Here is a 13290-nt window from a genome sequence, read left to right as displayed (position 1 = left end):
CATCTTTATAAACCTAGACGACTTGGAGATGGCAGCGTAAGATTATGACAGCAGTCGGTGATCTTCAACCTAGGATCTGAGTCATTTTCGTTGTCTTCCTGATGCATATTAGGGGATCCTCCAAGAAAGATGACAGAATAGAAATCACTGCTTTATTTCCTCGGGCGATTGTCGCTCGCTTGAGGTTTGCGTCGAGGGAGATGGGTGTTGAGAGAACGTTGAGAGCAATGTCCACGTGCGTGTAGTCACCGGAATCTGATTCTCACACCTACGCCGTCTCGGACGGACGGACAGTCAAATAATGCTAAACGGGTAGAGAAAAAATATGACGGCGACGATATGAACAATATGAAACGAAGGCGACCAATCACGATCGAAACACTACTACACTAGTATGGATCCTGGACGTGAGGATGAGATGAAGATGCGAGGGAACGAAAGAGGACTGGGAAATAAGTATACTATGTGTGGGGGGAGAGAGAGAAGAAAAGAGGACTTGCAAACAAAGTTGAAAAAGTCGAAAAATACGGGGGAAACTCAAGATAATCAACAAGGTACGTATACGGCATAAGCGACCGATACTAAGTACTTCAGCAAGCAGAGTTGAGCAAATGCGCCCCATCCCAACTCGCCCTCTTTCGCTTGTTATTATCACTGCGGAGCATAAGATCCTGTGGACAAACAGCACTCTGTCCTCGGTGGTGGCTAGACAAAAACATCCGGCCAGATGGAGGTGACATAGTAGAAGGTGAGGCTGGGGGGGCGGGATTAGGATCGGGATTTGGAAGACCAGAACGTCCCCTGAACATGCGCGTAGGCTTAGACCTCGGATCGGTAGTGGCGGTAGCCTGCCCCTGTCCTTGGCCTACCAAAGGACCAATAACAGACCCATTAGTGGGCTTAGGCAAAGAGGAAGCTACGGATTGAGCCAGATCCAACGCCTGTCGATAGTTCCGAGATTCATCCACGGCGGGTGGTGGTGGCATACTCATTCCGCCATAGTGTAAATCCAAGAATGGGAGATTATTATCACCAGAGTGCTCTCCATTGACTGGCTGTTGTTGGTGGCCAGTCAGATGGGAGACTGATGCAAAGAAGAGAGAAGAGAACGATGGCGGATTCTGCAGCGAGCCCGAAGACGAAAGCAGCGGTGATGGGGAGCGATGAGAACGAGATGGGGATATTGACATGCGACTGTCGTCTGATGTGAAAGGGACTTCGTTTTTGAACATACCCCGTCCGTCCGCCAAAATTTCCGGTTGAGAATTGGAATGCATCTGGACTGGTCTGCTGGGAGGACTGGGAATGTGATTTCTCTCCCCTGGTGGGACTGAGATAGACCTTGAGAAATGAATATTACAATTAGCTGATCGCTTGCGGTTCTGTCGGAATTGTGAGAGAGGAGTTCCAGGTGGCGTCATATGGGCTACACCCGACATGTCGACCAGATCATCAAAAATGAGTCGCGTTTCCGACATGACGGATTGAGGTCTCGGAGGTGGAAGATGGAAGTGGTGAGGGAGCTGCGACTTGCGAAGAGTGTCATCCTTCGTCGGTGAATGGACATGTAGAATATTCATATCAATCCCGGAATCATCAACAACCTGAGCATCTATTGGAGCATTATCATCCAGAGTGATCCCAGTCAGCTCAATCTCATCAATCCCAGGCAAGGCAGGCGTATGAAGCTGCATTGGATTAATGCCTGTCGACGTGTCCATGCCAGATAACCCCAATCCCATGGTTTGCCCTTCGCTTCCCAGGTTCCCAAATCCAGACTCATAGTACGATGATGCTTGCGGTTGATGTGTCCTCGCGCCGAAAATAAGATCCCCTGCATAATCCGAATGATGCGTGAAACCCCTGAAACCACTGCTCGGAGGAAACATCTCGTCCGAGAACGTCTGTCTCGACTCTCCCACTCCTACTTCTGAAGAAAAATCATTCGAGTTGCCCGCCGGCATGAGATCATATCGGTCGAATATTCCATGACTGTGACTGAATGAGAAAGGCGACGCGGGTGAGAAACCTCTCTCTGGTACTAAGGAGCTAGTGGTGCTACCACTACTGTCCAGTCTAGGATTTGCAGAGAACCAATCCTGAGTTCCCCACGCAGACTTTCCTATCATCCCCATTCCACCAACGATTCCTTCATTACGTCCTTGGAAAGGCGAAGATTGTGATGATAACAAGTAATCCGAAGATAGATGCGAGGATGCTGGTGAGCCAGCCCATGTGTGATGTGAATGAACAGGTGTGTCCAAGCCTGACGACCACGCCTGTGATTGAGCATCGTTTTCGGAGTGTGATGTGTCGGGAAAATCGGCTAGTGTCAGAACATCCGAAAGGGTGTCTGTGTCCATGCTGAGGAGGCCCATATCATCGTCCAAAAAGCCTTTCACAGGAGAGGACGATTCAGAGGTAGAGGTAATCTTACTTGTGCTCGAGTAGAGTGAATTGAGGGGACTACTGTTCGAGCGTGTCGCACGGGAAGGTTTGATAAATTCGTTGTCGCTATCTTCATCTTCTGATGGTGATGCGCTCTGCGGAACACTCTTCGTACCACCACGTAACAGGCCTTGGCTGGTATTCCTCCGCTTCCTTCGCCGAGTAGATGAACTAGCCATCGATAATTGATCATCAGTTGCGGCACGAATAGGCATCCTGGCTTGCGAGAGGGTAAAGCCTGAGGATTCTCCGGCAGAGGCCATTTTTTTCTTCGCTGCGCTTCTCGGTTTATAGCCCGCTGCTTGATAAAGATCTGGGTAAGCATTTCTGAACCTGTCTCGCAAATCGGTAGAACGCCTGTTCTGTTCTTGGAATATAGGATCTTTAACGATGGCAGCCCACACGGTGCCGTGCTTCTCGTAACCAGCTTTCAAGGCGCGGTCTTCCTCTTCGGTAAACGGTCTCCGTTTCTTGCTACGCGTCTTCTCGAACAGTGAGGTCCCGTCTGGGAGAGTGGAACGTATCTTGCTGGACAAGTGGGTACGGGCGTTTGGGTAGTGCTGTTTATAAGCATCTGGGAAGTACGTACGAAACCTTGAAAGGACGGTGTAAGTCAATGGGATTCGGAAGACTGTTACAAGAGAATGCCAAACACACCTATCTTTCAGGTCTACGGGTGACCTGTTATCAAACTTGAATTCAAGGTCTCCGAGAATTGTCTTCCAATTCCCCACACCGTGCTGAAGTAACCGGGTCTGTTGAGCACAAACGGCCGCAACAGCGCATGCAAAACCATACCTTATTGCATCCATCTACGAGCATCTGAGTCTCCTCCGGAGACCATCGTTTCCTTTGTTTCTTCTCAGCAAGAATATCATCATCCGCATCAGCTGCTATCTTCCTCAACTTCCCTTTCTTCTCCGGCATTAAACATGTCTCTGCCACATGCATTTCGATGCCTGTGTCGTCACGAAAGCTCCATGTGCTCTCCGGAACCACCTTTGGGGAAGAAGCTAAAGCCATTGAAACACGTCTAAGCTTCATGGGAGTGGCTGCTCCTGAAGTAGTCGTCGTCGTGGAGGATGAAGAGGGTGACAATAACGGTGCTGTGAAGGAGAATGTCGAAGAAGACGGTGGCTGTAACATGAATTTGCCTTTGGACGACGAAGAGAGATATTGGTCGGTTAAAGGAGAGGAAGATGAAGAGGGACTGAGAATCGTCCCCGACACCATGGTGTATTCACGTCGACAAAATGAAGAATAGAGAACGGGAGATCTTATCGTTTTTTTCTTCTGGAAGTGAGTTATTCTTGTTGTGATTGATGAATGTGCTACCCAGGAATAAGATTATCTGTGTTGTCGGGTGGAATGGCAGGCGTATGGATTCGGACGTAAGGGCCTTCCTCTCCGCTCACCGTCACGGTCCACGGGCTTGAAACCGTAGTAAGCTTCGAAGACGTGAGATGAAACGTGGTGAGGACAGAACCAAACTGCAGGGCCCAACGTTGAGAGAAAAGAGATAGTGAAGGTAATTGGGCACGTTGTAAACAGCTGCAACATTGCCGAACGCCAAATTTTTTCTCACGTAATTATTTGATACAGTACTTATCATAACTCGTATGTCGCTTGCATGGACATACATACATGATACGTACTATGCGAGCGAATAACAAACGTATTGAACATACGTACAGCGGCCAAGATCATTATGTACACCATACATACATATAATTACAGAAGCGAGGAGAGTCCACTAATACCATGAATGCACGAAAAGAGGGTTCACGAATATCCTAAAATCATTCTGGAGAGGGATCGGAGCGGAAAGGTAGCAAAATACGCAAATCGAAGGAACAACTTGGCGGGGAAATTCATAAAGGAGATCTCGCTGTCAGGTGTCCCACTCTCCTCCACGATGGTCTCCAGCCCCTCAGGGGACGATAGTGATCGAACAGAGTACCGAGTGACTGTGGACGAGGGCGACGTTCGACCTTCAGAGGCACTCTTCTTCGAAGGGGAATGAAAGAGGAGCCATAGAGGGAAAACGGGAAAAAGCAGTGAGAGGCGTTCCAACAAAGAGGGCGGAGCATATGCATCATTGTTCACGACCAGCGCCGGGGGTTTCGGTCTGTTCTTCCTTTCTAGAGTATCGAGCGCCGTCTCCAAATCCTTATATTTGCCTTCCTGTTTCTCGTATTTCTTCTCTTGCCTCTTCACGGTCTTCTCAACAACATCTAATGCATCATCAATGTAATCGTACATCTCTTGTGTACTGGTCGAGTTCTTCTGATGAATACGTTCGATGGTTAAGGTTAGCTGTTGGTATTGTTTGCGAAGTTCGTCCAATTCAGTCCGAAAGTCGCTGTTGTTAGATGGGTGATGAGCGGGGTAATGCACGATATCGTGCAAGTCCGTAATACGCCCGGAAATGCGTTCAACGACGTGGCTCCAGGGACGAACACCTGTAGCAAGCACGAATAAGGAGATGCTGAACCAGGAGAACGTGTTGTCGCCTAACACAGCAGACGATACGCGCTGAACGAGATAGGCACCGATGAACGGTGATAAGATGGCGAATGTCAAGAGGAGAAACTCGAACTTTCGGAGCTCAGAAGATGCCAGGGCTCTGTAACGGGCTTCCGCAGACGTTTGAGTCGAACGAATATGAGGAGGCCGCTGTCTAGGACGAGCGTTATGGTACAGTGACCATGGCACTGCGGAAGGACACGGCATTAATAAAAGAACCGTTGATTCCTCTAAGACATGAAGAACAACACACCTTCAATTATCTGGTGAAGATAGAACAGGAGAAATGAGACAAGGAGCACATTTTTAACATGGTCGCCGCCAGTGAGCCAATTTCCAATAGGTGAAACCAGTGCAGCTACGACGGTGAGATCAAATTGGTACCAGGAGCGATCATTGGGGAGCGAATAAGAAGGAATGGCGGGTCTGGGCTCTATGTTTTTCTGATCCTCTGAGCTTGGCCCTGGGGGTTGTATGCTCTGAGTCTCCTCGCCTCCCTGCCCTGGGGAATCTACATCCTGAGGAATCTGGTCATCAGAAGATTCCTCAGAGCCTGAGCCAGATTCGTAGTCCGTATGAGATAGAATAGGATCCTCTGAACGGCTTCCTTCTCTTCGAGAGCTTTCCTCTGTAGACTTTCTGTGAGCAGTTTCCAGCACGTGCATCCGTCTCCGTAGTGTGCTCTGCGCCTGAGCTGCTATCGGCTCAATATTTTGCATGGGAAGGAGAAGAGTAGAGTGAAGAACGAGATTAAAGCGTGTCTCAGGTCATGACAGTTGACAACCGCAAGACGGTGACGACGGCTAGGGGGCCTAGGCGTCAAAGATGTTGCCAAATACAACCAAAGTCAGAGCGACGCGTCGCCCTCAACGCGGTGGTCCTCCTGGTTATCGTTTCTCGACCACAAATGTCGTCAGATCAAGCAAAACCCGCACCGAAACTTGTACTTGATGAATTTATCAAAGAGGCTCTCTCTGGCACGCCAGCGGAATTACATCCATTTTTCGAGAGTTTCCGGACGTTACACTCTAAAAAGTCAGTATTCCGATAATAACATTGTGGGTTACTGATTCATGGCCTGTTGATAGACTGTGGCACCAGCTGACGCTGAAGCTGTTTGAGTTCTATGATCATCCTGCGTCCAAGCCGTACAAGGTCCATGTGTTTGAGAGATTCGTAACGGACTTTGAGGCCAAGCTGAACCAACTACGCTTGGTTGAGTTGGGTGTGAAAGCATCGAAGGAAATTGATAGTTCGTCCAAATCATTTTACGGAAACGATGTCATAATGCCGACCGCTCTTTACAGATCCACAAACGCATCTCAATTTCCTCACCTCGCTGCTATCGCGTCTAGACAAGGAAAAGTCACAGGAAGCCTACGTACTGCTTCTAGCAACAATTGCACATGCCAAGTTGCTATATGGTGACTTGGAAGGGACAAAAATAGATATGGATTCTGCTTGGAAAGTTTTGGATAATCTCGAGGGCGTGGACACCGGTGTGAATGCTGCGTATTATGGTGTTGCTGCAGATTATTACAAAGTATGTCGACTCCTGCGTTGTGAGTGCATTTACGAGCCACTGAGAGTGTTCTTTCAGGCCAAAGCCGAATACGCGCCGTACTACCGAAACTCGCTTCTCTACCTTGCTTGTCTCGATCCAATGACAGATATGACAGCGGAGGAACGGTTAGCACGCGCACACGATCTAGGAGTGTCTGCATTCCTTGGAGACTCGATATACAACTTTGGTGAACTGGTGTGCATCCCATCGTGTTTGAAGGCTTCATCGTAATCCCTGATGACCTATCTCCCCTGCAGCTGATGCACCCAATATTGGATGCGCTGGATAATACACCGTATGAATGGATCAAGAAGCTGTTGTTTACCTTCAATGAAGGTAGCATAGGCAAGTTTGAAGCCTTAGCACCACTATTCCCTCAAGAAGTATGTGTCAGAACGCTCAGTAAAAGAGTCGCTGATCTCTTATACCGCTTTAGCGCATACTCCAAGACAACTACGCTTTCTTACGACAAAAGATCTGTTTGATGGCATTGATAGAGTCGATCTTCAAACGTGAAGCAGGCAACCGGACGATGAGTTTCCAAACTATTGCCGAAGAGACGCGGCTCCCGATCGATGAAGTCGAGCATCTTGTCATGAAAGCTCTGAGGTTTGATCTTTCGTAGCGAATCAACTCTCCCTATACCGTCGCTCACACTTCTATTACAGTCTAAAGCTCATCCGAGGATCGATGGACCAAGTTGAGCAAAAAGCGCAGATCACATGGGTACAGCCCCGCGTCCTGTCCAAAGAGCAGATCGGAGGACTATCTCAACGGCTTGAACAATGGGTGAATAAACTTTATACAGTCGAGAAACGGATCGAACCCGAAGTTCTTATATCTGCTTGATCGTGATGCGATGTTGAGTATATACTGTACTTTGTACCATTTATCGTTTCTGTCTAATACTACCTTTCCCCCCTATTTCGAAGTACTCGACGAGAAGACTACCACTCAAACACGAGGAGGTTCAAATGAACACTTACACTATCAAGGAAGACGCTCGCTTGAAACCGCCCAGAAGACTACCAACGTAACCTGACGTTGGCAGAACCCCTCAGCGCTTCCTTGCCTTTCATACTCTAAACTATCCGTTCTTTGGTTGAATGATCCGAGTGGCGCCACTCGTTTACGTAAACGAGCTCTAAACCGGAAGATTTACTCAGATAATGCCCTTCTTGAAAGTTGATGCGTTTCGAGTGCGCAGAGAGAATTCGATTTGAGCCCGGAAATTCGTGTACTGGAGGCGACATGCAACACCTTTTTCTCTTGAACATTCCTCTCACCGTAGTCCCTTCAAATTCATTCCGATCCCTTACGTGGTGGTGTCGCGCGATTCAGGCTTATCTGGATCCCTGATACCTCAGCGCTGGAAGTTTGGTGTATCGGAGAAGAGTGATTGCGTTCAATGCTTCCGTTCCCGGTTCAACCGCGAAGCTTACATACACCTTCCTCATTGTTTATCCTCGCGCCCATCTCCGAGTCCGTCATGATAACCCCAGCTCCACTCGACCAGCGGGACAATGACGCTGCCTTTGTATGTACTCCATGTACTGCCACTGCACGGGAAACATGGTGTGGGGTAGCCTTACTTGTAAATGGGCGTCTTAGCTGGTATTAAAACGAGTTGGAAATCTCGGGACGACCCGTTCACTACCTCATGCAGTTTCTTTTTCCTCTGATATCGTTGCTCTCTGTAGTCTCTTTCGTCTTCGCTGTCCCTAATCCAATACCCGGTACTAGCGGTGCGATTTGTTTAGCTGTTCATGTTAATTCTGGTAAAGACTTCTGACACTTTAGAAGATATTGTGGTCCGGGATCCTTCGATATGGTGACTTCTGGCTTCTGTGCGGGAAGTCGTAGAGCTTATCACTTGCAACCAAAGGTACAACCCTGCCTCTCACAAGTACTTCGTTTTCTCCACTGGTGAAGGCATCAGGATTTTTACTAGTCCGTCGTTGAGAGGGTGGGTCCACTTTTCTGTTATCAAGAGTCCTGGGTTTGACTTGAATTTCACAACAACGTTTTATGCAGACCCTGGGCCCGTGTCGGCACTGTAATGCCCAACTGTTCCCAGATCGATCATCCAGGTAGATGCGAATTGTGGGCACCGTCTGTCAGTTTTACATTGGGAAAATATGTGTTATATTATGCGGTCTCGACCGCCAACAGCCGCGATTCTGTCATCGGTGTTGCCACTAGTCCTACGATGGAACCAGGTACCTGGACAGACCTCGGTGCAGTCCTCATGTCCAAGCAGGGTGATGTTTTCAATGCTAGTAGGTAGAACTCTTTTTTTTACTGTACAAAGAGCGTTAAGTCTGACTTTATTCTTCACATATTCGTATATTCTGATTCGCAGTTGATCCGGACCTGATCGATTACAACGGTCTCAAACTCTCGTTTGGCTCTTGGTCGAGCGGCATTTATCAGATCAGTATCTCGTCTGATGTTAATCATGCATCCTCTGTACAGTTTGAATATTCTCCCCTCCCTTTCAACTCGAACTAATGTCTTCAATAGCGAACTCCTGGAACACATCTTGCGGGCGGAAACGGTCGCCCAGTAGAAGGCGCTATTACGTTCAAACCCGACAATTCATCTTATTGGTTCCACTTTTTCTCTGATGGAGTCACTCATCTTACCAGTGTATGTGTTATTTATTTTATTTTTCACCCACGGTACAGACCTGAAGCTTTGGATTGATCACAGAAACCCCTTCCTCCGGGAAAAGAATACAAAGTTCTCGTTGGCCGTGGAAGTGGCGGGACGGGACCGTTTTATGGAAAATTCGGGCGTGCGTTGACTGAGACGTCCGACCCACCTCCTGGATCATTGGTCTTGGGGTCCCATGGTGATGTCTATGCTCCTGGTTAGTTGATTCCAGACTTGGTTCCACCGTCGCTAACTTTGCTTCTTTCTTATGCAGGTGGCCAAAGTGTCTTCAAGGACCCAGTGAGTGGTAGATACGTGATGGTCTACCATTACGTTCGTAAGAACGAAACTTTCGATGGACAATCGTATTTGGGCATCAATTTCTTGGATTTCTCCTCTGGATGGCCGGTTGTTGTTGACTGAAGTCTTCAATGACAGGATTGAGTTGGAGTAAATCGTACCCGAGTCCTCTTTATTTCGCTAGATTTTTATTTTCAAACTGTCTTATTATTCGAGTACTAAATGGGTAAGAAAGGAGTCCTCGAAACATATGTATGCAATGGCTACAATAAATCCAACCTAAGGGCTGCCATCGGCGATGAGTCATGGAACAAACATCGGGACGACTTACACTGACAGCTGCCTTTTCCGGAGTTCCACCGCTTGGCCTCCAAGCACCATCTCCTTATTACAACAGTCATGTTCACGCGTAAATTCCTCTCTAAAGACACTTTCCGCAAGGCAACTCTTTCCTCAGGATCGTCCCAGCGGGGTAGGTATGTCGTGATTATCGTCGCATTCTAACGAAAGAATGAGGTCCCTCCTTGTTATCAAATGGGATTTTCTGCTATATAGGATGAATGGCGATACGTGGTATATAGGTTGACGAGGCGCGTAAACTATAGTATTGATTTATATTCCCTTCTAACTGGCTTCCCTTTCAGAAATCGGAAAGCGTCCACCTCTTATGCCTGGATCAAACAACAGCTAGCGCTGCAGAAAAGCGGTTGCTGGCAAGTCCACACGATTTTTGCATTTCTTGGAGACTTGATGTTCAACTTTCAGGAATTGGACTGCATCCTATCGCATTTGAAGACTTCTCCGCATGATTGGGCCAGACATGGTAAAATATCGATTCCATGGCATTAATAGAATACGCCTACGAACATGAAGCAGCAAAACGAACAAGGAACTTCTAGCCACCACAGAAGGGGCGCTTCTACCGGTTGACAACGTTTATCATCTTGCCACGAAAGCTCTCTAAGGTCCGGGATATTCCCTGTGGAAATGACTCCGTACCCATTGGCGACGCTCTCCGTAGTCTAAAGTCATCCGAGGTTCGAGAAAGGCGCGTACCACATGTGTCCAGCAACGCGTTTTGTCCAGAGAGCAACGACTTGAATGAAGGATTAATAATCTCAATGCAGCTGAATATTTGCTTGATTATGACTGCGATGTTGAGTAAACATACTTTTGAACATCGATCATTCTCTCTTTCTAATATTATCAGGCTTTGCTAAATACGCCCCTATTCGTACTTTCAAATGACCATCACTTCCATGCGGCAACCGTATGCAAGCCTTCTTGCCCTTCTGTCGCGTTCTCAGGTGACCGATGAACGGTATGATATCAGTGATGCTGGGGTAAACGGACTTGCTCTTTTTGGGCTGACTGCAGTTTATTTTGAACTCGAATGGTTCATTGTCAGCGTCAGGTTGTCATAACAAACCGAGGACGTTCTCCCGCACATCTTGATCATGGTGATGGCAGACGACGCCTGCTCGGCAAGACCAACGTCTTTTATTTCAAAAACGACTCGAAGGCGACCGTTTATACAGTGCGGACTCATCTCTAAGAGTCCTCCAGAATCAGGCACACGGAGCTCACTTTACCTGGTTGTAAGAAGTCGTATTAACGAATACATACATCCCAATATTCCCTCAAGCCGCACATGAGTTCGATGCGAGCTTGGTCTACGTGTGGTATGTTCTCTGGGCTATGTCTATACTGCCATGTGGATCGTATCAGTGATGACCTCGTTTTGAAGCCGAATTTGGACTGGGTGCCACTCTCATGGAATATAAAAAGTTAACGAGACTGGTGTTTTCCGACGATCTGTGCACCACGTCACACATGCAGTTCCTCTTCCTTTTGACGTCGCTGCTCACCGTAGCCTCTTTCGTATCCGCCGTTCCCAATCCGTTACCTGGTAGCGGTGCGCCACCTATGGCTTTGTTTAGGATTTACTCTGACAAACAATTCCAAAAACTTCAGAAAACATTGTGGTGCGGGATCCTACGATATGGTATGCTGCCCAGCTTCTTTCCAGAACGTCAGAGCTTATCAATCATAACTAAAGGTACAACCCCACCCCTCGCAAGTACTTCGTTTTCTCCACCGGTGAAGGTATCAGGATCTTCACGAGCCCATCGTTGACAGGGTACGGCCACTTTACTGCTACCCTATCAAGTTTCGAAAGGGACTAATTACTTCTGTCTCCGACATAACAACACACCACGTAGATCCTGGACCCGTGTCGGCACTGTGATGCCCAACTGCTCCATCATCAATCACCCAGGGAATTGTGAATTATGGGCACCCTCCATCAGTTTCACTTTGGGAAAATACGTGTTGTACTACGCGGTCTCTACCATCGGAAGTCAAGATTCTGCTATCGGTGTAGCGACTAGTCCTTCAATGGAACCAGGTACCTGGACAGACCTCGGTGCAGTCGTCACGTCCAAGCCGGGCGATGTCTTTAATGCAAGTGGGTGGTGATTGTTTGGTCTTACGAGGCACTGTGAAGATTCATGATCATACACTTATTCATAGTTGATCCTGATCTGATTGATTACAATGGTCTCAAGCTCTCCTTTGGTTCTTACTGGAACGGCATCTATCAGATTGGTATCTGGCCTGATGTTAATAATCCAGCTTCTGTACGGTTTAAGTTCTCCCTCATAGACCCAATGATCCTCGTCCCTTTCCTCCCCTTTCGACTTGAGCTGATGTGCTGACCTTCAACAGCCGACTCCCGGAACACACCTCGCAGGCGGAAACGGTCGCCCGGCGGAAGGTGGCACTACATTCAAACCCGAGGACTCGCCGTATTGGTTCCATTTCTTTTCTGATGGAGTTACTCCTCTCGCCGGCGTGGGTGTTTCCATTCTTGATTTGACATATACAACTTTCAGGAAACTCACTGAACATTAAAGTCAACCAGCCGTCCACCTCCAGGAGAAGAGTACAAAGTTCGCGTTGGCCGCGGAACTGGCGGGATGGGACCGTTCGTTGGGCAGCTTGGATTTGCTCTGACTGAGACGAGGGACCCCCCGACTGGTTCCCTTGTTTTAGGATCGCATGACAATATCTACGCGCCTGGTACGCTACTTTCAAACTTGACTTCGCTGGGGCTCCATCTCCTGCCTTCATGTGTTTCTTATCCGTGATCTATTCAGGTGGCCAGAGTATCTTCAAAGACCCGGTCAGTGGCCGATACGTGATGGCCTATCATTACGTTCGTAACAACGATACAGTTGGCGGTCAATCATACTTGGGCATCAATTTCCTGGATTTCTCCTCTGGATGGCCGGTCGTTGTCGATTGAAGTTCAATTCTTGATGGAAATGGAAAGGAGCGATATAACATCCACTAAATGGATTTCTCACTGGATCCCATTTTTTCAGTCGAATTTTACGAATTGTACCGCAGAATGTCTTAATTCCGTTGATTCACAGCTGTTTCCCCACAAACGGCGCATTGATCCACTGCTTGGCGATCAATTTTCTCCTCCGGCCTTTGCACAATTTGAATAATGACGGGGATGGAGACTTGCGTAACGTAAGAGCCTCGGAGTTGGGAGGTCAATACTTCAGGATCGCCTCAGGAAGCAAAATATCGGGCTGCGCTTGGGTGGGGTTGCCTTTATAGCCTTCTTTTCCGGTTTCAGGCCTTTAGGTGCTGATTTTACTACTGTCGAGAGCCAAGACATCAGTTCAATACCGCCTTGTCAGCGCTGGCTTGAGTGGTGTTGAATAAGCGCTGAAACAGAAAGCAACGAGATTTTGGGCGAACGTACTATTTTTGAGTTTGCAAAC

General features: G+C 47.9%; 5 protein-coding genes across 8 annotated transcripts; 3 read left to right on the top strand and 2 right to left on the bottom strand.

Moving 5' to 3' along the window:
- Positions 1–197: 197 nt before the first annotated feature.
- On the bottom strand, positions 198–4000 carry E1B28_003487 (uncharacterized protein). Its single transcript, XM_043160476.1, has 3 exons — positions 3247–4000; positions 3106–3188; positions 198–3042 (listed from the first exon to the last, which is right to left on the bottom strand). The coding sequence occupies exons 1-3, from the start codon at positions 3679–3681 to the stop codon at positions 591–593; spliced, it is 2970 nt and encodes a 989-aa protein (XP_043002433.1). The 5' UTR covers positions 3682–4000; the 3' UTR covers positions 198–590.
- A 50-nt stretch (positions 4001–4050) lies between these two features.
- E1B28_003486 (uncharacterized protein) lies at positions 4051–5761 on the bottom strand. Its single transcript, XM_043160475.1, has 2 exons — positions 5228–5761; positions 4051–5162 (listed from the first exon to the last, which is right to left on the bottom strand). The coding sequence occupies exons 1-2, from the start codon at positions 5691–5693 to the stop codon at positions 4231–4233; spliced, it is 1398 nt and encodes a 465-aa protein (XP_043002432.1). The 5' UTR covers positions 5694–5761; the 3' UTR covers positions 4051–4230.
- A 65-nt stretch (positions 5762–5826) lies between these two features.
- E1B28_003485 (uncharacterized protein) lies at positions 5827–7596 on the top strand. 2 transcript variants are annotated; one of them, XM_043160473.1, is made up of 7 exons: positions 5827–6009; positions 6063–6226; positions 6282–6517; positions 6575–6733; positions 6796–6921; positions 6975–7147; positions 7207–7596. In XM_043160473.1, the coding sequence occupies exons 1-7, from the start codon at positions 5882–5884 to the stop codon at positions 7385–7387; spliced, it is 1167 nt and encodes a 388-aa protein (XP_043002430.1). In that variant the 5' UTR covers positions 5827–5881; the 3' UTR covers positions 7388–7596. The 2 variants fall into 2 exon arrangements, with proteins under 2 accessions (XP_043002430.1, XP_043002431.1); XM_043160474.1 differs by having other exon boundaries at positions 6975–7596.
- Positions 7597–7992: 396 nt separating this feature from the next.
- On the top strand, positions 7993–9757 carry E1B28_003484 (uncharacterized protein). 3 transcript variants are annotated; one of them, XM_043160470.1, is made up of 8 exons: positions 7993–8283; positions 8342–8369; positions 8424–8504; positions 8573–8817; positions 8901–9007; positions 9062–9187; positions 9251–9410; positions 9468–9757. In XM_043160470.1, exons 1-8 carry the CDS (start codon positions 8199–8201, stop codon positions 9614–9616), a joined length of 981 nt encoding a protein of 326 aa, XP_043002427.1. In that variant the 5' UTR covers positions 7993–8198; the 3' UTR covers positions 9617–9757. The 3 variants fall into 3 exon arrangements, with proteins under 3 accessions (XP_043002427.1, XP_043002429.1, XP_043002428.1); XM_043160472.1 differs by having other exon boundaries at positions 7993–8369; XM_043160471.1 differs by having other exon boundaries at positions 8015–8369; positions 8573–8821; positions 9468–9732.
- A 1511-nt stretch (positions 9758–11268) lies between these two features.
- On the top strand, positions 11269–12941 carry E1B28_003483 (uncharacterized protein). The gene is made up of 8 exons (XM_043160469.1): positions 11269–11408; positions 11468–11498; positions 11553–11633; positions 11716–11960; positions 12026–12132; positions 12221–12346; positions 12409–12574; positions 12652–12941. Exons 1-8 carry the CDS (start codon positions 11327–11329, stop codon positions 12798–12800), a joined length of 987 nt encoding a protein of 328 aa, XP_043002426.1. The 5' UTR covers positions 11269–11326; the 3' UTR covers positions 12801–12941.
- The last annotated feature ends 349 nt before the right edge of the window (positions 12942–13290 follow it).

Source organism: Marasmius oreades, chromosome 11 (genome assembly GCF_018924745.1).
Source record: "Marasmius oreades isolate 03SP1 chromosome 11, whole genome shotgun sequence".
NCBI lineage: Eukaryota > Fungi > Basidiomycota > Agaricomycetes > Agaricales > Marasmiaceae > Marasmius > Marasmius oreades.
This window is presented reverse-complemented; position numbering and strand designations above follow the sequence as displayed.